This window comes from Anolis sagrei, chromosome X (assembly GCF_037176765.1).
Source record: "Anolis sagrei isolate rAnoSag1 chromosome X, rAnoSag1.mat, whole genome shotgun sequence".
Classification (NCBI taxonomy): Eukaryota; Metazoa; Chordata; class Lepidosauria; order Squamata; family Dactyloidae; genus Anolis; species Anolis sagrei.
In genome coordinates this window covers 70,866,414-70,893,405 of record NC_090034.1, presented here as the reverse complement: position 1 = coordinate 70,893,405, position 26,992 = coordinate 70,866,414, and the positions used below count along the sequence as shown (strand labels likewise).

At 44.2% G+C, this 26,992-nt stretch overlaps 1 protein-coding gene across 1 annotated transcript in view; it reads left to right on the top strand.

Moving 5' to 3' along the window:
* Positions 1 to 14,002: 14,002 nt before the first annotated feature.
* LOC132781454 (uncharacterized) overlaps positions 14,003 to 26,992 on the top strand; it is a 54,367-nt gene continuing 41,377 nt past the window's right edge. Inside the window, exons 1-3 of the mRNA XM_067473710.1 lie at positions 14,003 to 14,250; positions 20,883 to 21,031; positions 25,862 to 26,022. Coding sequence (XP_067329811.1) covers positions 20,885 to 21,031; positions 25,862 to 26,022 — 308 coding nt within the window. The 5' untranslated portion in view covers positions 14,003 to 14,250; positions 20,883 to 20,884. The remainder of the gene's footprint in view (positions 14,251 to 20,882; positions 21,032 to 25,861; positions 26,023 to 26,992) is intronic.

The following is a 26,992-nucleotide window of genomic DNA, read 5'->3' as shown; positions in this document are numbered from 1 at the left end:
TCTTAATGCCAACAATACATATATTTATACCAAGGATTTAATTTCTTTCTTTCCATACTCCTCTAGTATTTTTGTAGCAGAGGACATCTTCCAAAGCACTCTCTCCCGTCACCATATTCCCAGAGGAATGATGGCCTTTGCTTCCCATGCCTGTTATGAAATTAAATTGTTTGAACAGTAAAGGCAATTTTGTTCCCCTAAACGACGCCAGTCTCTGTTCTGTCGGCAATCTGCTTGCAACATCACAGGGATGTCAAAACTTTGCTTTTGCATTTGGTCACAAATCCTGACCCATCCAAAAGTGAAACAATACACTATATAACGGATGCCAGAAATCACAATCCAGCTATTGGGGTAAGGGAGCAAAAGAACCCAGACAGGGATAATAGTACATCCACACTGCAGAATTAATATCATTTGACACCACTTTAACTGCCAGGGCTCAATGCAATGGAATTATTCAAGTTGTAGTTTTGTAAGGTCTTTAACCTTGTCTTTCAAAACAGTTCTGGTGCTTCACAGGAGATTTTTTGTTGAGTTCCAGTGTCAGAGAAGCAGATGGTGAAAACAGAAGAACGATCTGCCTTGGGGAAGCATGCTTGCTCTATCAATGTTTAACATTTAAACAAATGATTTGCCACTGCCAGAAAGGACAGAGAGTTTCATCTATGCTGACGATCATGCCATCACCACTCAAGCAGGGAGCCTTGAAATGGTTGAACAGAAGCTCTCCAAAGCTTTAGGTGCTCTTACTGCCTATTACAGGGAAGACCAGCTGCTTCCCAATCCATCAAAAACATGTGCTTTTCATTTTAAGAACAGGACAAGTATCTTGAGCTCTGAGGATTATCTGGGAAGTAATCCCACTGGAGCATTGCAGCACGCCAACATACCTGGGAGTCACTCTGGACCATGCTCTGACTTATAAGAAGCACGGCTTGAGTATCAAGCAAAAAGTGGATGCTAGAAATAATATCATATGAAAGCTGTCTGGCACAACCTGGGGATCATAACCAGACACAGTGAAGATATTAATAATAATAATAATAATACTTTATTTGTACCCCGCTACCATCTCCGCAAGGGACTCGGTGCGACTTACAACAATACAAACAGTAATAACAACAATACAAGCAATTAAAAATAAAATATGGACAATACAATAATGCAACATTAACAATAAGACCACACGATTAAAAACTATGGGAAGGCCAAATGTAAAATTAAAATTGAAAGTAATGCTGGAACATGGGCGAAAAAGTGATGGAGCGTTTATGAAAAACATACAAGCACACCTAAAAATGTAAAGTGCTTTGGAAGACAAAGTGCTATGGGATCATTATTCTGGGAAGGCACACTGGAACAGCCATGTCTTCAAGCTCCTCCTAAAGACTGCCAGAGTTGGGGCCTGCCTGATGTCCTTAGGAAGTGAGTTCCAGAGTTGGGGGGGCCACCACTGAAAAGGCCCTCTCTCTCGTCCACACCAATCGCACCTGCGATGCAGGTGGGATCGCGAGCAGGGCCTCTCCAGATGAACGGAGAGATCGTGTGGGTTCGTATACAGAGATGCGGTCACGCAGCTAGGCGGGTCCCAAACCATTCAGGGCTTTGTAGGTAAGAACCTGCACCTTGAATTGGGTCCAGAAAAGGAATGGCAACCAGTGGAGCTCTTTGAACAGGAGGGTTGACCGCTCTCTGTAAGGAGCCCCAGTTAACAACCTGGCCACCGCCCGTTGGACCATCTGGAATTTCCGAGCCATTTTCAAGGGCAGCTCCACGTAGAGTGCATTACAGTAATCCAGTCTAGAGGTGACTAAGGCATGGACCACCTTGGCCATTTGCCTTTGTGTTTGCCACTCTGCTACTGAATACGTATGCCCAGTGTGGAATACAACTCACCACATTAAAACAGTGGATGTGGCTCTTAATGAGACATGCCGCATTATCACAGGGTGTCTACACCCTACACCACTGGAGAAATTAGACTGTTTAGCCAAGACATGGGAAAACACATGCCAGATGTGGCCCCTTGGGCTGTTTTCTCAGGCCCTCCTCTCTCTCACCATCCTATCCTTCCTTCTCTTTTTCCTTCCTCCTTCCTTATCTCTCTCCTTTCCTTGCCTCCTTTTTTCTCCTTCCCTCCCTCCTTCCCTTCCACTCTTTCGTCTTTCCTTCCTTCTCTCTTTCCTCCCTCCCTTCCTCTGTCCTTTCCCTTCTACCCGTCCTTCCTCCCTTCTCTTTTTCCTTCCTCCTTTCCTCCTGGAGGATGTTTAGCTGGGAGAAAAAATGGTTTAGAGGAAAACAAGAACCAATGTTTCAAGCATTCCCATTGATGGGGGGGGGGGGGGGGAACTGACTTTCTGCTGCTCTAGAGACCAGGGCACAAGGCAGCAATGGGTTCAAATGGCAGGAAAATATACATTTAACTGAAAAGATTATAAAGAACTTCCTGAGAGTAAGAGCGGTTGGAGAGTGGCATACTGGCTGCCTTGGCATATGGTGGAGTCTCCTTCTCTGGAGGCTTTTCCACAGAGGCTGTGGAATGTGCCTTCTTGCATGGCAGGGGGCTGGATTGGATGATCCTTGGAGGTCTCTTCCAGCTCTAGGATTATTGGATTCTATATCAGGAGAAGGCAATACGGGGTCTAATGGGTACACTTTTTTCTCTACCATCCACCATCTCATCCTAACAAAGGCCAACCCTTTGGGATCCAAATGTTTCCATCTTTCCTTCACTTTCTGCCTCCGAAAGAGACAAGGAAGGGGAGAAAAGGGCAAGGAGAGGACTTTGGGAGAACCCTCTTTCCAGGCCCACCCACCCCACTCCGGCCCGCCATGCAGCCCCCAATTTAGGAAGTTTGTCCCTGCCTGATTTAGCTGGTTTTGCACCACCTGATATCTGACAGAAAGTAGCAGCAAGTAATGAAAGGACCGAGGGATTGACGTCTTCAGCCCATTCTCTGTTCATATATCAGCCAGCATGCCAATGCCTTAAATCAAGACATTGTTTTCTAAGATCTACAGAGAAACTCGCAAGAATACCTCAGCAAACAAGAGTCCAAAAATGGCAGGCTAAAATCCAGAATCTCAATCAGTGGCTGATACCAGATGAGAAACTCTCCCCTGGGCACACAAAAGACTGGGTGACTTGGAAGGCAGTGAACAGACTGCACTCTAACCTTAAGAAATGAGACTACAAAGTGGAGTCCACTACATGCGAGTGCGGAGAAGAGCAAATCACAGACCACTTACTGCAATGCAGTCTGAACCCTGCCACATGCACAATGGAGGACCTCCTTACAGCGACTCGAAGTGGCCAGCTCCAAGTGGCTCTTTACTGGTCAAAGGACATTGAGTATAATGCCAAGTTTTTAACTTTGTTTGTGGTTTTTCTGTACATTATAAGTGTATTCTCAATTCGTTTCTGACACGATAAACAAAATAACCAAGCAACAAATCCCATGATTCCATAACATTGAGCCATGGCAGTGAAAGTGACACTACACTGTATTAGTTTAGTGTTTCTCAATCTTCCTAATGCCGCAACCCCTTAATGCAGTTCCTTATGTTGTGGTGACACCCAACCATAACATTATTATAACTGTAATTTTGCTACTGTTGTGAATCATAATGTAGCTTGAGAGTGATACTGGATTCCTTGATGAGCCTGGAACCCCAGGTTTCAGTGGTGGCCAGGGGAGCTTTTTCACAGTTAAGACTTGTGCGCCAGCTGCACCCGTACCTTGGGAAGTCTGATCTGGCCACGGTGGTCCACGCTCTGGTAACATTCCAAATAGATTACTGCAATGCACTCTACGTGGGGCTGCCTTTGAAGATGGTTCGGAAACTGAAGTTAGTCCAACGGGTGGCAGCCAGATTACTAACAGGAGCCACATACAGGGAGCATACCACCCCCTTGTTGTGTCAGCTCCACTGGCTGCCTGTCCACTTCCGAGCTCAATTCAAAGTGCTGGTTTTGACCTATAAAGCTCTATACGGTTCTGGCCCAGCTTACTTGTCTGAACGCATCTGCCTCTACGTCCCACCTCGTAACTTAAGATCATCCAGGGAGGCCCTGCTCTCGCTCCCGCCAACATTGCAAACGCGGCTGGCGGGGACGAGAGACAGGGCCTTCTCAGCTGCAGCCCCCCGCCTGTGGAACGCGCTTCCAAATGAAATACGATCGACCCCATCCCTCCTGGCGTTCAGGAAGAAATTAAAATCTTGGTTTCGGGACCAGGCTTTCGGACAATAAATGTTCTGGTACGGCTGTACCAGGAGCTCCAATTTTATTTGCTTTGTATTAAATGTTTGCTTGCAGTCCAAGGTTTCTGGGTTTCTGCAGGAAGGTGGCTTCCTTTGGTTGCAGTCATAGGGCAAGTCACCTGTCCATCATCATTACGTTTTGGTCCCGCCCCTTGCTCAGGGCAGTTGGGAAGGGAAGGGAGCCATTTTTTAGTTGGTCTCAGCAAGGAAATCTAATGTACAGGACGTGTGCAAGCTTCCCCTGTACAAAAGCTTCAACCCTTAAGACTTTCCAGGGGGAAACAGTCTTAAGAGCATCAAAGGATCTCCAAGACTTTCCAGGGGAAAACAGTCTTAAGAGTCTCCAAAGATTTCCAGGGAAACAGCCCTAAAGACCAAAGAACTCCAGCTAGAGAATAGCTAAACCTTTACTGGTAGGTCCACTCGGTGCTTCGAGACGCAGTTCGACCCGGTAGCGGAGCCCACATCAGTAAGAGTTAGATTACAGTCAGCCTGGGAGAAGTTAAAAAGGGGATTTTCATTTAAAGTAAAGAAGAAGTTATTGAAGACAGTTGCCTGTCCTTCGTGGACAAGATAAGGAAGTCACCAGTTGCATAAAGCCTGGAAGCATTTGTTTAGCTTTATTGAAGACGAGAGAAGTTTCTGTTTGATTGTTCATTAATAAAAGACTTTGTTATACTTCACAAGCCATCTAAAGATCATTTGTGGTGGAAAACCTCTGAGAACTTCTCCTTGGGCCCCCTGGCTTCCCACTGGGCAAAGGTTGCACGTCCTGTTCTAAAGGAAATTCTTTACAGGCCCAGCGCGCAACAGAACAATAAACATAAAGCAGCACTTTGACTGGAAGTGGATTGGCAAGACGATATGTATGAAGATACGGTTTTATGGTTCTTTCAGTGGGTTTGTGGACTGAGTATCGTTTTAATGACTTATGATAATTTGGTTAGAATTAACTGCTATTGTTTTAACTCTGTATGTATTTATGGTTTTATACTGTGTTATTGATTGTGGCATCGAATTGCTGCTTTTGTTAGCTGCTCTGAGTCCCCCCTCGGGGGTTGAGAAGGGCGGGGTAAAAATGCTGTAAATAAATAAATAAATAAATATCTGATATGCAGGATGTATTTTCATTCACTGAACCAAATTTGACACAAATACACAATACACCACTCATCTTGATTGGGGGCTTTGATTTTTGTCATTTGGGAGTTGTAGTTGCTTAGATTTATAGTTCAGAGCATTCTGAACTCCACCAATGATGGAATTGAACCAGACTTGGCACACAGAACTCCCATGACCAAGAAAAATACTGGAAGGGTCCCGTGGACATTGACCTTGAGTTTTGGAGTTGTAGTTCACCTACATCAAGAGAGCACTGTGGACCCAAACAATGATGGATCTGGACCAAACTTGGCATGAATATTCCATATACCCAAATATGCACACAGATGGAATTTGGGGAAAATAGACCTTGACATTTGGAAGTTGTAGTTACTGGGATTTATAGTTCACCTACAATCAAAGAGCATTCTGAACTCCAGAATTGGGGCAAACTTCCCACACAGAACCCCCATGGACTCAAACAATGATGGATCTGGACCAAACTTGGCACAAATACTCAATATGCCCAAATGTGAACACTGGTGGACTTTGGGGAAAATAAACTTGACATTTGGGAGTTGTGTTTGCTGGGATTTATAGTTCACCTACAATCAAAGAGCATTCCGAACTCCACCAATGATGGAATTGAACCAGACTTGGCACACAGAACTCCCATGACCAAGAAAAATACTGGAAGGGTTTGGTGGGCATTGACCTTGAGTTTTGGAGTTGTAGTTCATCTACATCCAGAGAGCACTGTGGACTCAAACAATGATGGATCTGGACCAAACTTGGCATGAATATTCCATATGCCCAAATATGCACACAAATGGAATTTGGGGAAAATAGACCTTGACATTTGGAAGTTGTAGTTACTGGGATTTATAGTTCACCTACAATCAAAGAGCATTCTGAACTCCAGAATTAGGGCAAACTTCCCACACAGAACCCCCATGGACTCAAACAATGATGGATATGGACCAAACTTGGCACAAATACTCAATATGCCCAAATGTGAACACTGGTGGACTTTGGGGAAAATAAACTTGACATTTGGGAGTTGTGTTTGCTGGGATTTATAGTTCACCTACAATCAAAGAGCATTCCGAACTCCACCAATGATGGAATTGAACCAGACTTAGCACACAGAACTCCCATGACCAAGAAAAATACTGGAAGGGTTTGGTGGGCATTGACCTTGAGTTTTGGAGTTGTAGTTCATCTACATCCAGAGAGCACTGTGGACTCAAACAATGATGGCTCTGGACCAAACTTGGCGTAAATATTCCATATGCCCAAATATGCACACAAATGGAATTTGGGGAAAATAGACCTTGACATTTGGAAGTTGTAGTTACTGGGATTTATAGTTCACCTACAATCAAAGAGCATTCTGAACTCCAGAACTGGGGCAAACTTCCCACACAGAATCATAGAATCATAGAATCAAAGAGTTGGAAGAGACCTCATGGGCCATCCAGTCCAACCCCCTGCCAAGAAGCAGGAATATTGCATTCAAATCACCCCTGACAGATGGCCATCCAGCCTCTGTTTAAAAGCTTCCAAAGAAGGAGCCTCCACCACACTCCGGGGCAGAGAGTCCCACTCAAACAATGGCACAAACTTGGCACAAATACTCAGTATGCCCAAATGTGAACACTGGTGGACTTTGGGGGAAATAAACTTGACATTTGGGAGTTGTGTTTGCTGGGATTTATAGTTCACCTACAATCAAAGAGCATTCTGAACTCCACTAACAATAGAATTGGGTTAAACTTCCCATACAGAACCCCCATGACTAACAGAAAATACAGTGTTTTCTGATGGTCTTTGGTGACTCCTCTGACACCCCCTCGTGTCTCCCCCCAGGGGTCCCAAGCCCCAGTTTGAGAAGCCTTGGTGTAGATAGATTGGAAGAGAGAAATATGTTTTTGTCCTCTATGAAAACAAAACAGTTGCATCTTTCCAGACTTAAATGCTGACTTGGTTGCCAATGATATCATTCGGAGGATGTATGACTGTAAATATCCTATATGTCCTTGGACGGTGCCCAGAGATAAGAACCAGCAAAGTGGAGGAAGGAAAAGGCATTATCACCATGCTGTGGAAAGCGTGCCTGGAATCATGCGTCAGTGGGCATTTTCTTCCAACACGGATAATTTCCTCTTCTATTTCAATGTATGTTTTAAAAAAACAAATTGGCACTGAGGATGAGAAGATAATATGTATTAGAATGACCAAAGAGGATGATGGAATCTATAGTGGAAACCAATAAAAAAGCCATTATGTTCAAACTTCCTTTAATCTTTCTCTGGCAACCGGCAGACCTTTGTAAAGTGTTTATGATGCTCCACTAAGCTTCCATGGCATTGTCTGACGATGCAAGATTGAACACACCATTGCTTTCAGGGAACTTTAATCGATTCCAGAAGATGCATCTACACTGTTGAAATAAGGCAGTTTGACGCCACTTTACCTCTCATGGCTCAATGCGATGGAACCCCGGGAGTTGTCATTTGGTGACGCTCCAGCAGTCTTTGGCAGAAAAGGATTAAGACATTACAAAACTACAACTCCCGTTAATGCTGACAAGTAAAAAGACTAATGTATTGTCGAAGGCTTTCATGGCTGGAATCACTGGGTTGTTGTAGGTTTTTTTGGGCTGTATGGCCATGGTCTAGAACAGTGTTTCTCAACCTGGGGGTCGGGACCCCTAGGGGGGTCGCATGCGGGTTTCAGAGGGGTCGCCAAAGACCATTAGAAAAAAAACAGATTTTTGATGGTCTTAGGAACCCCTTAGTGACTGGACTGACCTTGAGGGAGCTGGGGGTGGTAACGGCCGACAGGGAGCTCTGGCGTAGGCTGGTCCATGAGGTCACGAAGAGTCGGAGACGACTGAACGAATGAACAACAACAGGAACCCCTTTGGCAGACAAGACTGAAGAACTCTCTGCCTGCCCTTCTCTTCCTTTTTGGTGTTGGTGAACTACAACTCCCAGAATTCAAAAACAGCCCCCCACCCCACCACTATTCAGTGTTGGCCATGTAGGTAGTGTGCCAAGTTTGGTACAGATCCATTGTAGGCTGAGTTCAGAGTGCTCTTTGATTGTAGGTGAACCATAAAGCTCAGCAACTACAACTCCCAAAGGTCCAGGTCTAATTTCCCCAAACTTCAGCAGTGTTCTCAACTGGGCATATTGAGAATTCGTGACAAGTTTGGTCCAGATTCATCATTGTTTGAGTCCACAGTGCTCTCTGGAGAACTACAACTCCAAAACTCAAGGTCAATGCCCACCAAATTCTTCCAGTATTTTCTGTTGGTCATGGGAGTTCTGTGTGCCAAGTTTGGTTCAATTCCATCACTGGTGGAGTTCAGAATGCTCTTTGGTTGTAGGTGAACTAGCAACTACAACTCCCAAATGATAAAATCAATCCCCCCGCCAGCCCCAGTATTCAAATTTGGGCATATCAGGTATTTGTGCCAAATTTGGTCCAGTGAATGAAAATACATCCTGCATGTCAGATATTTACATTACGATTCATAACAGTAGCAAAATTACAGTTATGAAATAGCAACAAAAATAACGTTATGGTTTGGGGGTCACCACAACATGAGGAACCGTGTTAAGGGGTCACGGCATTAAGAAGATTGAGAACCACTGGTCTAGAGGCATTCTCTCCTGACGTTTCACCTGCATGCATCCTCAGAGGTAGTGAGATCTGTTGGAACTAGGAAAAAGGGTTTATATATCTGTGGAATGACCAGGGTGAGACAAAGGACTCTTGTCTGCTGGAGCTAGGTGTGAATGTTTCAACTGACCACCTTGATTAGCATACAATGGGCTGACTGTGCTTGGAGCAATCTTTTGTTGAGAGGTGATTAGATGTCCTTGTTTGTTTGTTTCCTCTCTGTTGTTGTGCTGTTCTAATTTTAGAGGTTTTTTTAATACTGGTAGCCATATTTCGTTCATTTTCATGGTTTCCTCCTTTCTGTTGAAATTGTATGCTAATCAAGGTGGTCAGTTGAAACATTCACACCTAGCTCCAGCAGACAAAAGTCCTTTGTCTCACCCTGGTCTTTCCACAGATATATAAACCCCTTTTCCTAGTTCCAACAGACCTCACTAACTCTGAGGATGCTTGCCATAGATACAGGCGAAACGTCAGGAGAGCATGCCTCTAGACCATGGCCATACAGCCCGAAAAAACCTACAACAACCCAAAAAGACTAATTTTTATCATGATACAGGGGAAAACTTCTACAAATTATAAAAGACAAAACTATTGGTCCTAGCGCCAAATTAAACTGTGAATTGTGAAAAAAAGACAAATAAGTGAGAACAGATTAAGCCAGGATTTCCCGACAACAGTGGTTCTCAACCTTCGTAATGCCATGACCTCTTAATACACTTCCTCATGTTGTGGTGACCGCAACCATAAAATTATTTTTGTTGCTACATCACAACTGTAATTGTGGGTGGTATAGGATTGATTTTTTAATTTGGTAGTTGCTGGGATTTATAGTTCACCTACAATCAAAGAGCATTATGAACTCCACCAATGATGGAATTGAACCAGACTTGACACACAGAACTCCCATGACCAACAAAAAATACTGCAAGGGTATGGACCAAACTTGGCACAAATACTCAATATGCCCAAATGTGAACAGTCGTGGAGTTTGGGGAAAATAGACCTTGACATTTGGGAGTTGTAGTTGCTGGGATTTTTAGTTCACCTACAATCAAAGAGCATTCTGAACTCCACCAATGATGGAATTGAACCAGACTTGGCACACTGAACTCCCATGACCAACAAAAAATACTGCAAGGGTATGATGAGCATTGACCCTGAATTTGGAGTTGTAGTTCACCTACATCCAGAGAGCACTGTGGATTCAAACAATGATGGATCTGGACCAAACTTGGCACGGATACTCAATATGCCCAAATCTGAACACTGGTTGTGTTTGGGTAAAATAGACCTTGACATTTGGGAATTGTAGTTGCTGGGAGTTTTAGTTCACCTACAATCAAAGAGCATTCTGAACCCCACCAATGATAGCATTGGGCCACACTTCCCATGCAGAACCCCCATGACCAACAGAAAATACTGTGTTTTCTGATGGTCTTTGGTGATCCCTATGACGCCCCCTCGCAAGGCCCCCAGGGGTCCCAACCCCCAGGTTGAGTTTTTAAAAATATTTTTTATTTATTTTATCACATTTCAATACATTTGTTCTACATCATTTGTTTTATAACAGATACGTAATATTCAATACAATCTACCATACATTAACTTTTGACACATAATGTTATTTTTATGCTTATAGGTATTATCTATCCCTCACCACTGTGCTCCTCTCCCCAGAGCCACAGCTTTTATATATCAACCTGCTGTCTTTAAAAAAAAAATCTTTTTCCATTAAATTTTCTCCATATGTCATCAAAATCACTTTGTTTCCATATCCCTCTTTTAACTTTTAATTTACATGTCAGCTTATAATTTATTGCCAATTTCCATACTTCCTTATATCACTCCTCTATTCATATATTTATTTATATCAACAAGTGTGCTACAGAATCAAAATACAAATGAACAGTCAGAGAAGTGGCAGAAATATACAATGCCAGAAAACCACATTATTATTATTATTATTATTATTATTATTATTATTAGCTGTACCTGCCACAGAGTTGCTGTGGCCAACCTCCTTCTTTCTCTCCTTCTTTCTTTCTCTCCTTCCTTCCTTCCCTCCCTTCTTCTTTCCTTCCCTCTTTTTCTTTTCCTTCGACTTTCCCTTCTTCTTTCTTCCTTCTCTACCTGTTTCTTTCCTTTGCTCTTTGGTTCCATCCTTCCTTCTCTCTTTCCTTCCTTCCTTCCTTCCTTCCTTCCTTCCTTCCTTCCTTCCTTCCTTCCTTCCCTCCCTCTCTCTTTCCTTTCTTCTTGCATTTTATTTCCTTCTCTCCTTCCTTCTCTACCTTTCTTTCTTTCTTTCTTTCCTTCTCTCCTTCCCTCCTTTCCTTCTCTCCTTCCCTCCTTTCTTTCCCTACTTCTCTCCTTCCTTCCTTCCTTCCTTCCTTCCTTCCTTCCTTCCTTCCTTCCTTCCTTCCTTCCTTCCCCCTTTCTGTGTATATGTGTTTTGTGTGTGTGTATGCATATATGTGTGTATATATATTTGTGTATATGTGTATATGTGTGTGTGTTTGTATGTATGTATGTATGTATGTGGTTTTGCACATGTGTTGTAATGCATTTTTTTTTTGCTTTCAAAGTCTTTTCCGCTGTGTTATTCAATGTTTTTATGAGTGATGGTCACTCGTTGGCCTGACACATGTATTGTGTCCAAATTTGGTGTCAATTTGCCCAGTGGTTTTTGAGTTATGTTAATCCCACAAACAAATGTTTATTTATATAGATTGCTAGCCGTCCCCTGCCACGTGTTGCTGTGGCCCAGTCTGATGATCTGGAAAATGAAATAATGGGAAAGTTTTGGTTTCTAATATATGTAATTTCTTTATGCTTGTGGGTAAATAGTATTTCTTGTTGTTTCTTTGTCAGTATTGATGTGGAGATAGTCTGGTTTGCCTACTCTGGAGCATACAACATATAATTGTCCTTCTTTAGGGGTCCCTTTCAAATCTATGATATTATATATCTCTCTGTGTGTGAATCACATATATCTATCTATACCGATGGCTGGATGGCTCTTTGTCAGGAGGGCTCTGATTACATTTTCTTGCCCTGGTGAAGAGAGTTGGACTGGGTGGCCTTAAGTATTTTCTGTTGGTCATGGGGGTTCTGTGTGGGAAATTTGCCCCAATTCTGTCGTTTGTGGGTTCAGAATGCTCTGTCATTGTAGGTGAACTATAAATCCCAGTTACTACAACTCCCAAATGTCAAGGTCTATTCCCCCCAAACTCCATTTGGGCATATGGAGCATTCGTGCCAAGATTGGTCCAGATCCATCACTGTTCACATTTGGACATATTGAGTATTCGTGCCAAGTCTGGTCCGGATCCATCATTGAGTCCACAGTGCTCTCTGGATGTAGGTGACCTACAACTCCCAAACTCAAGGTCAGTGCCCATCAAACCCTTCTAGACTTTTCTGTTGGTCATGGGAGTCCTGTGTGCCGCCTTTGGTTCAATCCCATCATTGGTGGAGTTCAGAATGTTCTTTGAATGTAGATGAACTATAAATCCCAAGAACTACAACTCCCAAATGACAAAATCAAAAAATTTTGAATGAAGGACATACATTGGGTTGTTAGGTGTACGCTGTCCAAATTTGGTGTCAATTCGTCCAGTGGTTTTTGAGTACTGTTAATCCCACGAATGAACATTACATTTTTATTTAAGTAGATTATTCCCAGAATTCTGAACTGGCTGTTCAAAATAAAACATCTTCTGCAAGCTCAGAAGAAATCATAGAATCAAAGAGTTGGAAGAGACCTCATGGGCCATCCAGTCCAACCCCCTGCCAAGAAGCAGGAACATTGCATTCAAATCACCCCTGACAGATGGCCGTCCAGCCTGTTTAAAAGCTTCCAAATAACAGGCTGGTGATTGTATTTCAGAAGAAGGAACTGTCAAAACCACCTCCCCAAGTCTTCCTTGCCTAAGAAAACTCCACAAAACCCATGGGGTCATCATAAGCCCATTTAAGACACTTGAGGTTCATGGTTGGACCTCAAGGAGATTGAAAACCGGACGCCCTCTACTGTCCAGCCTGGGAATAGCAGACTCAAGACACTACATCAGTGTTTCTCAACCTGGGGGTCGGGACCCCTGAGGGGGTCGCGAGGGGGTTTCAGAGGGGTCGCCAAAGACCATAAGAAAACACAGTATTTTCTGATGGTGATGGGGATTCCATGTGGGAAGTTTGAGCCAATTCTATCGTTGATGGAGTTCAGAATGTTCTTTGATTGTAATGAACTATAAATTCCAGCAACTACAACTCCCAAATGTCAAGATCTATTTTCCCCAGACTCCACCAGTGTTCACATTTGGGCATATTGAGTATTCATGCCAAGTTTGGTCCAGATCCACCATTGCATGAGTCCACAGTGCTCCCTGGATATAGGTGAACTACAACTCCCAAACTCAAGGTCAATGCCCATCAAACCCTTCCAGTGTTTTCCATTGGTCATGGGAGCCAAGTTTGGTTCAAATCAATCGCTGGTAGAGTTCAGAATGCTCTTTGATTATAAGGAAACTATAAATCCCAGCAACTACAACTCCCAAATCAATCCTCCCCCAAAATCAATCCTCCCCCAACCCCACTAGCATTTGCATGTGGGTGCATTGGGTATTTGTGCCCAGTTTGGTCCAGTGAATGAAAATGCATCCTGCATATCAGATATTTACATTATGATTTATATCAGTAGTATATCAGTAGTAAAATGACTGTTATGAAGTAGCAACGAAAACAATATTATGATTGGGGGTCACCACAACATGAGGGACTGTATTAAGGGGGCACGGCATTAGGAAGGTTGAGAACCACTGCACTACATGTTGCAGCTGGTATTACAGCAGAGAAGGCAGCTGGTCGAGAAAACTCTGCATGCAGCCTCTTTAGACCAATCATAGAGACTCTACTTGTCGTTCGGCCCCTGTTGGAACCAGGAAATGGGAGGGGAAAAGTCCCAATTGGAGAAGCAGAGGGGTTCTTTCTTTGCAGAGCTATGATTTGCAGAAACAGATGGGAGCAAAGGGCAATGCTTTGCAGCTGTGCAGAAACCCCAGGATCTGCTGCTCTTCTGCTGGCTTGGACTTACTGGGCCAGTTGTGTGAGGTTTCTAGGCAAAGGCAGGAGCCCAAAGAGGAGCAGATTCTGTTCCAGCCCAGCTTCTAAATTCTAGAGTCCAGAAAGGAAGAGGTAAGAGAGAGGAGAGAGATGTGTCAGCTCAGGATCTAAGGATTTATTATTATTATAACCTTATTTGTACCCTGCTAGCATCTCACTAAGAGTGCTCACTAATGCTTCCTCTTCATCTTGGAAAGAAGTGATAAGTGGAGTGCCATCAGCAGGGTTCCGTCCTGGGCCCGGTCCTGTTCAACATCTTTATTAATGACTTAGATGAAGGGTTGGAAGGCATGATCATCAAGTTTGCAGACGACACCAAATTGGGAGGGATAGCCAATACTCCAGAGGACAGGAGCAGGATTCAAAACGATCTTGACAGATTAGAGAGATGATGGGCCAAAACTAACAAAATGAAGTTCAACAGGGACAAATGCAAAATACTCCACTTTGGCAGGGAAAACGAAATGCAAAGATACAGAATGGGGGACAATGCCTGGCTCGAGAGCAGTACGTGTGAAAAAGATCTTGGAGTCCTCGTGGACAACAAGTTAAACATGAGCCAACAATGTGATGTGGCGGCAAAAAAAGCCAATGGGATTTTGGCCTGCATCAATAGGAGCATAGTGTCTAGATCTAAGGAAGTAATGCTACCCCTCTATTCCGCTTTGGTTAGACCACACCTGGAATATTGTGTCCAATTCTGGGCACCACAATTCAAAAGAGATATTGACAAGCTGGAATGTGTCCAGAGGAGGGTGACTAAAATGATCAAGGGTCTGGAGAACAAGCCCTATGAGGAGCGGCTTAGGGAACTGGGCATGTTTAGCCTGAAGAAGAGAAGGCTGAGAGGAGATATGATAGCCATGTATAAATATGTGAGAGGAAGCCACAGGGAGGAGGGAGCAAGCTTGTTTTCTGCTTCCTTGGAGACTAGGACACGAAACAATGGCTTCAAACTACAAGAGAGGAGATTCCATCTGAACATTAGGAAGAACTTCCTGACTGTGAGAGCCGTTCAGCAGTGGAACTCTCTGCCCCGGAGTGTGGTGGAGGCTCCTTCTTTGGAAGCTTTTAAGCAGAGGCTGGATGGCCATCTGTCAGGGGTGATTTGAATGCAATATTCCTGCTTCTTGGCAGGGGGTTGGACTGGATGGCCCATGAGGTCTCTTCCAACTCTTTGATTCTATGATTCTATGATCTCCCAAGGGATTCGATGCGGCTTACAACCGGCCGAAGCCCAACACAATACAACAATACAATACCTAGCAAATAAAAACAGTTAAGCAAAAACAGTAACAATAGCAGTACAACAAAAACATTATTAAAACTGAGCCGGCCAGAAGTAGGGGTACAGGATTAAAAGTGCTGGTGTGTCGGAGGGATATGGGATTATAATATAAGTGCGGTGTGCAGTGTGCGGTGATCTTGGTTCTAACTAAAGTGCTTCTGGGATTTGGTACTGGGGTTCCTAGTCTGAGAAGGCACATTGGAACAGCCAGGTTTTCAAATTCTTTCTGAAGACTGCCAATGTAGGGGCTTGTCTGAGGTCTTTCGGGAGGGCATTCCAGAGGCGGGGGGCCACCACAGAGAAGGCCCTGTCTCGCGTCCCCACCAAACGCGCTTGTGACGCGGGCGGGACCATGAGCAGGGCCTCTCCAGATGACCGGAGTGAACGTGTGGGTTTGTAGACAACGATACGGTCACGCAGGTAGGGTGGTCCCAAACCGTTCAGGGCTTTGTAGGTAAGCACCTGCACCTTAAATTGGGCTCGGAAGATAAACGGCAGCCGGTGGAGCTCCTTAAACAGGAGGGTTGACCTCTGTCTGTAATGGGCCCCAGTTAACATTCTGGCTGCTGCCCGTTGGACCAATTGAAATTTCCGAGCCGTTTTCAAGGGCAGCCCCACGTAGAGCGCATTGCAGTAATCCAGTCTAGAGGTGACTAAGGCATGGACCACCCCGGCCAGATCAGCCTTCGCGAGGTACGGACGCAGCTGGCGCACAAGTCTCAGTTGTGCAAAAACCCTCCCGGCCACCGCCGACGCCTGAGCCTCAAGCGTGAGCGATGAGTCCAGGAGGACTCCCAAGCTACAGACCTGTGGCTTCAGGGGGAGTGTAACCCCGTCCAACACAGGTTGCCACCCTATACCCCGATCTGGTTTACGATCGACCAGGAGGACCTCTGTCTTGTCGGGATTGATCTTCAGCTTGTTCGTCCTCATCCAGATAGACACAGCAGCCAGGCACTCGTCTAACACCCGAGAGGCCTCTACTTAGAATTCAATGATCTTCTTGTTATTGTGTCATCAGGTCGTTTCTCGACTTTCAGGGACCTTGGGGCGAGCAAATGGAGTTTTCTTGATGAGTTTGGCGCTGAGAGTGGGTGACTTGCCCAAGGTGACCCCATATATTTCCACGCCCAAGCAAGAATTCAAACATGACACACTTATCCGACACTCAGATCACTACGACACCACAGCTCTTTGTGTTTGTGTTTGTTCTTGGTTGCAAAATGTTTGACTAGGGTTTCTGTTTGATTGCATATTGGCTGTGCTTACTTCCTGTAGGCGATCCCTCATAGCCCGAGGATGATGGTTCCTCCAAGTGTAGTGTCCATAGGTGGCTGTGGAACCCTATTCTTGATCTGGATGTTTTCCCGCAGTGAGGACATTGGTTTCCAAGTGGAAGGCAGTCCCAGTCAGGGTTGGCATGATGCGTCTTCCTCTTGGCACGTTTCTCCCTTTCGCCCTCTATTCGTGCCTCTTCAAATTATGCAGCACTGCTGGTCACAGCTGACCTCCAGTTAAAGCGCTCACGGGCCAGTGCTTCCGAGTTCTCGGTGTCTATGCCACAGTTTTTAAGGTTGGCTTTAATCCCATCTTTTAGTCTCTTTTCCTGTACACCAACGTTATGTTTCTCATTCTTGAGTTGAGAGTAGAGTAACTGCTTTTATTTATTTATTTCAGGCACTTCTACCCCGCTCTTCTCAACCTCCTAGGGGGGACTCAGGGCGGCTTACAACCGGCACAATTCGATGCCAACAATTCAACAGATAAAATACATAACAACACTAACCACAATAGTTAAAACATTCAATTAATACAATAACAACTAAAAAGCCAATCTAGTGGCCAACGTTCACCGAGTTCTAAAATCCATAAGTCCATTCAGCATTACCATAGTCCTTTCCAAATTCTCGTTGTCATTACCTTGTCAGTCTGCCAGATTACCCAAAGGCCTGGTCCCATATCCATGTTTTCAGCTTCCTTCTGAAGGAGAGGAGGGATGTTGATGACCTAATTTCCCCGGGGAGTGAGTTCCACAGGCGAGGGGCCACCACTGAGAAGGCCCTGACCCTCGTCCCTACCAGCCTCACTTGTGATAGAGGCGGGGCCGAGAGCAGGGCCTCCCCAGAAGATCTTAAACTCCGAGGTGGGACATAGAAGGAGATACGTTCGGACAGGTACGCTGGGCCGGAGCCGTACAGGGTTTTGTAGGTCAAAACCAGCACTTTGAATTGTGCTTGGAACTGGATCGGCAACCAGTGGAGCTGACACAACAGAGGGGTGGTATGTTCCCTCTATGACACTCCGGTGATTAATCTAGCTGCCGCCCGTTGGACTAATTGAAGTTTCCAAACAGTTTTCAAAGGCAACCCCACGTAGAGCGCATTGCAGTAATCTATTCAGGATGTAACAAGAGTGTGGACCACTGTGGCCAGATCAGGCTTCCCAAGGTACGGGCGCAACTGTCGCACAAGTTTTAATTGTGCAAAACCTCTCCTGTCCACCAACAAGACCTGCGACCTGCTTTTGGAGATGGTGATCGGGCATTCGGACAACGTGGCCAGTCCAGTGGAGTTGATGGCGTAGGAGGAACGTTTCAATGCTGGTGGTCTTTGCTTCTTCCAGCACACTGATATTTGTCTGCCTGTCTTCCCAGTAAGAACATGCGGACTGTCTATTTCTGTCCCGCGGCAGCTTAGTTGCTCCTTACAGACCTCTATCAGGGTATTTTTTTTGTATTGTATTGAGAAATTGACAATTGGATAAAATCAATTAATAAAATAAAACATTTAAATAATTACATGTTTAATAAAATCAAACATAAAACACCACAATTGGTGAGAGATATTGACAAGCTGGAATGTGTCCAGAGGAGGGCGACTAAAATGATCAAGGGTCTGGAGAACAAGCCCTATGAAGAGCGGCTTAAGGAGTTGGGCATGTTTAGCTTGAAGAAGAGAAGGCTGAGAGGAGATATGATAGCCATGTATAAATATGTGAGAGGAAGTCACAGGGAGGAGGGAGCAAGCTTGTTTTCTGCTTCCATGGAGACTAGGACGCGGAGCAATGGCTTCAAACTACAAGAGAGGAGATTCCATCTGAACATGAGGAAGAACTTCCTGACTGTGAGAGCCGTTCAGCAGTGGAACTCTCTGCCCTGGAGTGTGGTGGAGGCTCCTTCTTTGGAAGCTTTTAAACAGATGCTGAATGGCCAACTGTCAGGGGTGATCTGAATGCAATATTCCTGCTTCTTGGCAGGGGGTTGGACTGGATGGCCCATGAGGTCTCTTCCAACTCTTTGATTCTGTGCAATTGGCTTACATAACGAGAACCTCCCCAAAACAATGTTGGCGCAACTGCAGGAAAAGGCTACCGATTAGCTACCGGGCCCAATTCAAAGTGCTGGCTTTGGCCTTTAAAGCCCTAAACGGTTCTGGCCCTACATATCTATCCGAACGTATCTCGGCCTATCAGCCCACCAGGACCCTAAGATCTTCGGGAGAGGCCCTTCTCTCCATCCCGCCTGCTTCACAGGTGCGGCTCGCGGGAACGAGAGACAGGGCCTTTTCTGTGGTGGCCCCGCGGCTTTGGAATGCCCTCCCTATAGAGATAAGATCAGCCACCTCGCTGATGGTATTTCGGAAAAAACTGAAAACATGGATGTTTGAGCAAGCATTCGGCTAATCCGATGCGATGAAGTTTTTGATCAAGGACTAGCAATCACAGACAACGAAACTGGATTATGATTTTAATTAAGAGATGCATTGGTCTGTATTGGTGGCCCAATACTGTGTATTGTATATGTATGTGTTTTATATTTTTAATCGGAATATTGTTGTTTTTAAATGTTGTAAACCGCAATGAGTCGCCGTTTTAGGCTGAGATATTAGCGGTATACAAGTGTACTAAATAAATAAAATAAATAAATAAAAGCAGAACATACACCCACAGGTGGCGGGATTGTGAAAAAATACACAAGTTCCATAAAATATTGTAATTAAGAAAGAAATGGAAGAGTTATTGGGGATAAACAAAATTGGAATAAGACACAATTTGTCATTCATAAAATTGAAGGCAATGGAAAAAAATAATGTCCCGTAAGCACCAAAACAGCTCAATAGTTTAAAGAGCAAAAATCAAGGCAGCAGGCCATAACTCAACATTATATCTGCAAATCTTGTTAGACGTGCCCTGGAAAGGCCTTGGGTAACGTAGAAAAGCATACCCTTTAGTTTCACTTACTTTTGAGTGCCTTTGGCTGATTGTTATGTATAAGATTAATGAGACTTGTAGTTACAATCAGTGTATTTTTACGCAGCGCGCAAACACGAATCAAGGAACATGAAAGGCACTGCAGACTACTTCAACCAGAGAAGTCAGCCATAGCAGAGCACCTGATGAACCAGCCTGGACACAGCATATTATTTGAGAACACAGAAATGGTGGACCACTCCAACAACCACCATGTCAGACTACACAGAGAAGCCATTGAAATCCACAAGCATGTGGACAATTTCAACAGAAAGGAAGAGACCATGAAAATGAACAAAATCTGGCTACCAGTATTAAAAAAAAAAACTCTAAAATTACAACAGCAAAACAACAGAGAGGAAACAATCAAGGACATCTAATCACCTGTCAACAAAAGATTGCCCCAGGCACTGCCAGGCCATCAAACGCTAATCAAGGTGGTCAGTTGAAATATTCACACCTAGCTTCAGCAGACAAGAGTCCTTTGTCCCACCCTGGTCATTCCACAGATATATAAACTCATTTTCCTAGTTCCAACAGACCTCACTACCTCTGAGGATGCTTGCCATAGATGCAGGCAAAACGTCAGGAGATAATGCCTCTAGAACATGGCCATATAGCCTGAAAAAACCTGCAACAACCCACTACTTTTATTGTGTTTAAACTACAAAACAGCCGGGGAAACCAGGGAAAAATGATTATATGCTTGACCATTTGTTATTTTATTTATCGGATCAGTCACTTCCGTCTCTTTGTGACCTCCTGCCTGTGTCAGAGCTCCCTGCTGGCCGTGACCACCCCCTTCAAGGCCAAGCCAGTCACTTCAAGGATACCATCCATCTTGCCCTTGATTGGCCCCTCTTCCTTTCTCCTTCCATTTTCCCCAGCATCATTACCTTCTCCATGCTTTCCTGTCTTCTCATTATGTGGCCAAAGCACTTCATCTTTGCCTCTAACATCCTTCCCTCCAGGAAGCAGTCGGACTTTATTTCCTGAAGTATGGACTGGTTGGGTGTGGTGTGGACCTCCTTTGGGAAGGATTCCTTTGGCCCTGATGCCCTGAATCGAAATGATGTTCTTAGAAAATAGGATTGATTTGTGGCAGAAGGGAATGTGGGTCTTCGGTAGAACTGTCCTCTTATATCTGTGTTTTTCATTATTCCAAAAGTGATGGCTGTGTTTCGCATCTCCACCATGTTGCTGCTGGCAAGCCTGAGCCAAGGACAGGACTTCCCTTTCCGCAATCCCACTTTACCCTGGGAAGAGCGGCTGGATGACCTGATCAACAGGCTAACCCTCGAGGAGATGGTGCTGCAGGTACAAGATCATATTTAATAATATAGCCGTTTAACTATATTTTAACTTTATATCCATACACTAATATTTAATTTTTTTTAATTTTTGTATTTGTTTTGTTCTCAATTGTTATTAGATTGTGTGGTTGTTAGCTGCCTTGAGACCCCATGGAGAGAAAGTCAGGATATACATGAAGTTTAATAATAATAATAATAATAATAATAATAATAATAATTCATTAGAAGGGGATGACAGAAATTATTTCTTTATTTGTCGTGTCAGGGCAACCAGTCAATTGTATTACATTTCTAACAGAACAAAACAAACAAACAGACAAAATACAAAATTTGCGAGTTTGGTAGTTGATTAAATGTCCTTTGACCAGTAGCTGGCCACTTGGAGTGCTTCTGGTGTTGCTGCAAGAAGGTCCTCCATTGTGCATGTGGCAGGGCTCAGGTTGCATTGCAGCAGGTGGTCAGTGGTTTGCTCTTCTCCACACTCGCATGTCGTGGATTCCACTTTGTGGCCCCATTTCTTGAGGTTGCTCTGCATCTCGTGGTGCCAGAACGCAGTCTGTTCAGCACCTTCCAAGTCGCCCAGTTTTCTGTGTGCCCAGGGGGGAGTCTCTCATTGGGTATCAGCCATTGGTTGAGGTTCTGGGTTTGAGCCTGCCACTTTTGGACTCTTGCTTGCTGAGATGTTCCAGAGAGTGTCTCTGTAGATCTTAGAAAACTATTTCTAGATTTAAGTCGTTGACGTGCTGGCTGATACCCAAACAGGGGAAGAGCTGGAGATGTCTCTGCCTTGGTCCTTTCACTATTGGTTGCTACTTCCTGGCGGATGTCACTTCCCGGTGGTGCAATACCGGCTAAGCAGTGTAATTTCTCCAGTGGTGTAGGGCGCAGATACCCCGTGATAATGCGGCATGTCTCATTAAGAACCACATCCACTGTTTTAGTGTGGTGAGATGTGTTCCACACTGGGCATGCATACTCAGCAGCAGAGTAGCACAGCGCAAGGGCAGATGTCTTCACTGTGTCTGGTTGTGCTCCCCAGGTTGTGCCAATCAGCTTTCGTATGATATTGTTTCTAGCACCCACTTTTTGCTTGATGTTCAGGCAGTGCTTCTTGTAGGTCAGAGCACGGTCCAGAGTGACTCCCAGGTATTTGGGTGCGCTGCAGTGCTCCAGTGGGATTCCTTCCCAGGTGATCCTCAGAGCTCGGGATGCTTGTCTGTTCTTGAGATGAAAAGCACAGGTCTGGGTGTTAGATGGGTTGGCTTCACAGTTACGTAGGTAGGAAGCACACACTTGTGTCTTGGCAAGGCAAGGTTTTAGGTGATTAACTTTGTAGTAGCTGGAGAGATCTTTCAGGGCATTCGTAACTTGAATTTTGACTATTTCAAAGTCTTTTGCTTGTGTTGTTAGGTCAAGGTCATCGGCATTTAGAAAGCTCTTTGGATTTTATATGGCACTAGCCGTCCCCTGCCACGCGTTGCTGTGGCCCAGTCTGGTGATCTGGAAAATAAAGTAATGAGAAAGTGTTGGTTTCTAATATATGTAATTTCTTTATGCTTGTAGGTAAACAGTATTTATTGCTGTTTCTTTGTCAGTGTTGATGTGGAGAGTGTCTGGTTTGACTACTCTGGAACATGCAACATATAATTGTTTTTCTTAAGGGTTCTATAGAGAAAATAAAGCGTACAGGCTGGACAGGGTGGAACAAACAATCCCACCTCTAACACCAGTGTAAAATAATTAGCAGCTGACCATAGGATAAAGTTATCAATGAGCGATGTCTTTGGTAGATATGACTACCACCACCTCAGCTTTGTTGGTTTATTGGTGTGAGGAACCAAGAAGGTGTGATTGCGTTGTAGGTAAAATGTGTTTGCCCTTGGTTCTTCTGGAACTGCTTTCTCCACTGGCTGACTGGGCTTTAAAAGTGTTTGAATTAGTGCTGAGGAGATTTACAGACTGAAGCTGACAACGGTTAAAAGTGAACTAGAAAGAGTTTATTTAACTTTAAACAAATATCTACTCATAAAATGAGTGGTACAGCAGCTTGATTCCGTTATTGAGACTTAATTCTTTAAACAAGTAGTTCTACTGGCAGGAAAGCTTTTAAAACTGTGAGTCACTTTAAACACACTGCTCTATTCTTAGAAACAGTATCCACTTAGAGAACAGACTCCTGTCTGTCTCTCACACAGGGCAATAAGCACTCTTATACTTTCTCTCAGTATAAGAAGACGGGTCTTTCTTTTACTGGCCCTCTCAACACAGTAAAACTCTAGCCCTTGTCTGCTACTTATTCCCTATCTTAAAGGCTCACTTTTAAAACTCTTCTTTCTGTCAGAACCCTATTCTAGCTTCCTCTCCTAAGAATTTCTTCCTTCTGTGTCTGATGTCAAGACACTTCTCTCTCTCTGTCAAGAGCTGACAGCCTTTTTCCCTCTCTAAATCGACTCCTCCCCTAATTGCTCTGACCAATCAGGAGTCGGCTTGACTCCTCCTCCTGCTTCTGCCTGTCTTTCAAGATGACAGCTACTGATACTCAGGCTTCGGCCTGGTCGCCTAAAAGGTAGATTTCACTACAGGGTCCCTTTCAAATCTAGGATACTATATCTGTGTGTGAATCATATATATCTTTCTATATCTATGGCTGGATGGCTCTTTGTCAGGAGGGTTTTGATTATGTTTTCTTGCTCTGGTGAAGGAAGTTGGATTGACTGGCCTTAAGTATTTTCTGTTGGTCATGGGGGTTCTGTGTGGGAAGTTTACCCCAATCCTGTTGTTGGTGGGGTTCAGAATGCTCTTTGATTGTAGGTGAACTATAAGTACCAGTAACTACAACTTCCAAATGTCAAGGTCTATTTTCCCCAAATTCCATCCGTGTGCATATTTGGGCATATGGAATATTCATGCCAAGTTTGGTCCATATCCATCATTTTTGAGTCCACAGTGCTCTCTGGATATAGGTCAACTACAACTCCAAAACTCAAGGTCAATGCCCACCAAACCCTTCTAGTGTTTTCTGTTGGTCATGGGAGTCCTGTATGCCACGTTTGGTTCAATTCCATCATTGGTTGAGTTCAGAATGGTCTTTGATTGTAGGTGAACTATATATCCCAGCAACTACAACTCCCAAATGACAAAATCAATTTTTTGAGTGATGGTCAGTCCTTGGGTTAGTAGGTGTTATGTGGCCAAATTTGGTGGCAATTCGCCCAGTGGTTTTTGAGTTATGTTAATCCCACAAACAAACATTGCGTTTTTATTTATATAGACTAGCTGTTCCCTAGATTTAAATTTTGTAAAGGTAAACAATTAAAAATTTTAAAATTAAAACATTAAAGTTAAATAATTTAAAATTAAATAATTATTTTAAAAACAAATTATTACATAATTAAATGTTTCATAATTAAACCAAATAAAATACATTAAAATAAAGTATTATGAAATGTAAATATTAAATATGTATAAATTATAATATTAAAATTAAAGGAAAAATATTAAAATTAAACAATTTTATATTTTAAATTTGAAATATTAAAATAAAATAATGTGATGAAAATAATAATTTTTAAATATGTAAATGAAATATTTTAGAACTAAAGAATTAAATATTTTATAATTCTGAGCCTGGGTTATCAATGGATCTGCTCTGAGCTTGATTGCTTTTGCTTCCGCAGAGTTTCCTTTCTCCTGAATCCATCTCATTGGCGGTAGATTAGTCGAGTCTAAAGAGATATTTTAAGGCAGGCCTGTGGGGATGAGGGCTTTTCCTCCAGCTCCTGAACAGAGAGCCTCCGTGGGAGCCTGCTGGCCATGCACGTGCACTCCTTCCCTCCCCCCTCCCTCCCTGAGGCTTAAGTTGGATGTCTTTCTGAGGGGGGAGGGAGGGGAAGTGTTTTGGGGGGCTTTATGAGTGGAGAACATAGCTTGCTTGAGATAGTGTCTAGTGTCCAAATTTGGTGTTAATTCCCCCAGTGGTTTTTGAGTTCTGATGGCATCACAAACGAACATTACATTTTTATTTATATAGATTGTAGAAGGAGCCTAGGTCTTCCAGGAAAGTCCTCTAGAAGCTGACCATAAAGTCACATTGGGGGGACCTTGGAAAACTAGAAGACTAGCTATTTCTGTCTAAATGAATTTTTTGTATTTGCCGTTTTTCACTTTCACAAGAGCCCTGTACCCCTAACTTTAGCAAATGCGGCAGGCTCACTGTGTAAGGAGTACCTGATACATAAATGAATTTCATGTTTAGGCTTGAATCTCATCTCCAAGGTATCTCAGTATGTGCTCATACGTAAATATAAGTTTTCCAAAATCCAAAACACTTCTGATCCCAAGCATTTTAGATAAGGGAGACCAACCTGTATTACAAGAACTCTGATTACAAGAACCGAAGGTCTGATTCAGCCCGAACCTTGCATCAAGGCAACTAGAGGCATGTGAGAAATTTCCAACCACAACTTGATGACGTTGGCTATTTTTAAACTTGCATTAACTGGGGTTTGTAGAATTTCAATCAAAGGGTTGGATGCTCATGAGTTGTATGGAGACTTATTTGGTTTCGGCATATACGGTACTTTGACAGACACCTCCAATCATAAAATATGATTAAGGGCAGCCTCCTGCATTAAATGAGTTGCTCACAGTCAAAACCTGGGATTGCACCTGTCAGCAATGCGTCTTGGTGTCTGTATATTTAGTGGTTGAAGGGAGTGGGAAAACGTACTTGGAAGGATGGTTGCAAAAGCTGTCGTTCTTTGGCACTCATTGAAAATTTGCAGTGCTACGAGTTCTGAGAAATGGTCTGAATTGTTATTATATTTGCATACAGATGGCAAGAGGAGGTGCAGGTCCCAACGGCCCGGCACCCCCCATTGAACGGCTGGGCATTGGCCCATTCAACTGGAACACGGAGTGCCTCCGAGGAGACGTAGAGGCCCCGGCCTGGGCAACCGCCTTCCCGCAAGCCCTGGGCTTGGCTGCCTCCTTCAGGTAGGGATACTCCGCAAAGCTGGAGTGTAAACATCTCAAGGCTGTTTCTTCTTGCTATTTTCTTGGCTCTTCTGCTTTTCTTTTGATTATGTGCCAGAGTTTCCCAACCCTTTCATGTTGAGGACACACCTTTTTAGGTACCCATCATTTCGCAACACGGTAATTCGGTTTTATTACCAAACTGGAGGTAATAATGAAATGTATGGGAACACAACATGTCTCATTTATATTTTTAACTTGACTTTGCTCTGCACTCACCAAAGTTGGGATACTCAAAAAAAATTGTAGGAAACTCCAGGGTATTTGCAGGATTTGCAACCATCTAGATCAATGGTTCCCAACCTGGGGGCCGCGACCCCCAAGTGGGTCGCTGGGCCATTTTCCAGGGGTCGTGAAGCCACCTCGGTTGGCCCTGCCCCCTCTCCAAAATGGCTGCCGGCTCCTATGTGAGCCAAACAGCCAGGCGCTCCTGGTTGGCTCCTCCTCCTCTTTCCGCAAGGCTGCAGGGAGTCAGGAAGAGGAGCTTGGAGGCAAAGGAGGCCTGTGCTGGATGGGGTCGCACTCCCCTTGAAGGTGCAGGTTCGCAGCTTGGGTGTGATCCTGGATTCATCGCTGAGCCTGGAGCCCCAGGTCTCGGCGGTGACCAGGGGAGCATTTGCACAGCTTAGGCTCGTGCGCCAGCTGCGCCCATACCTTGGAAAGTCTGACTTGGCCACGGTAGTCCACGCTCTGGTTACATCCCGTTTAGACTACTGCAACGCTCTCTACGTGGGGTTGCCTTTGAAGACGGCCCGGAAGCTCCAACTGGTCCAACGTGCGGCAGCCATGTTACTAACAGGCGCGGGATGCAGGGAGCATACAACCCCCCTGCTGTACCAGCTCCACTGGCTGCCGATCTGCTACCGGGCTCAATTCAAGGTGCTGGCATTGGCCTATAAAGCCCTAAACGGTTCCGGCCCAAGATACCTAA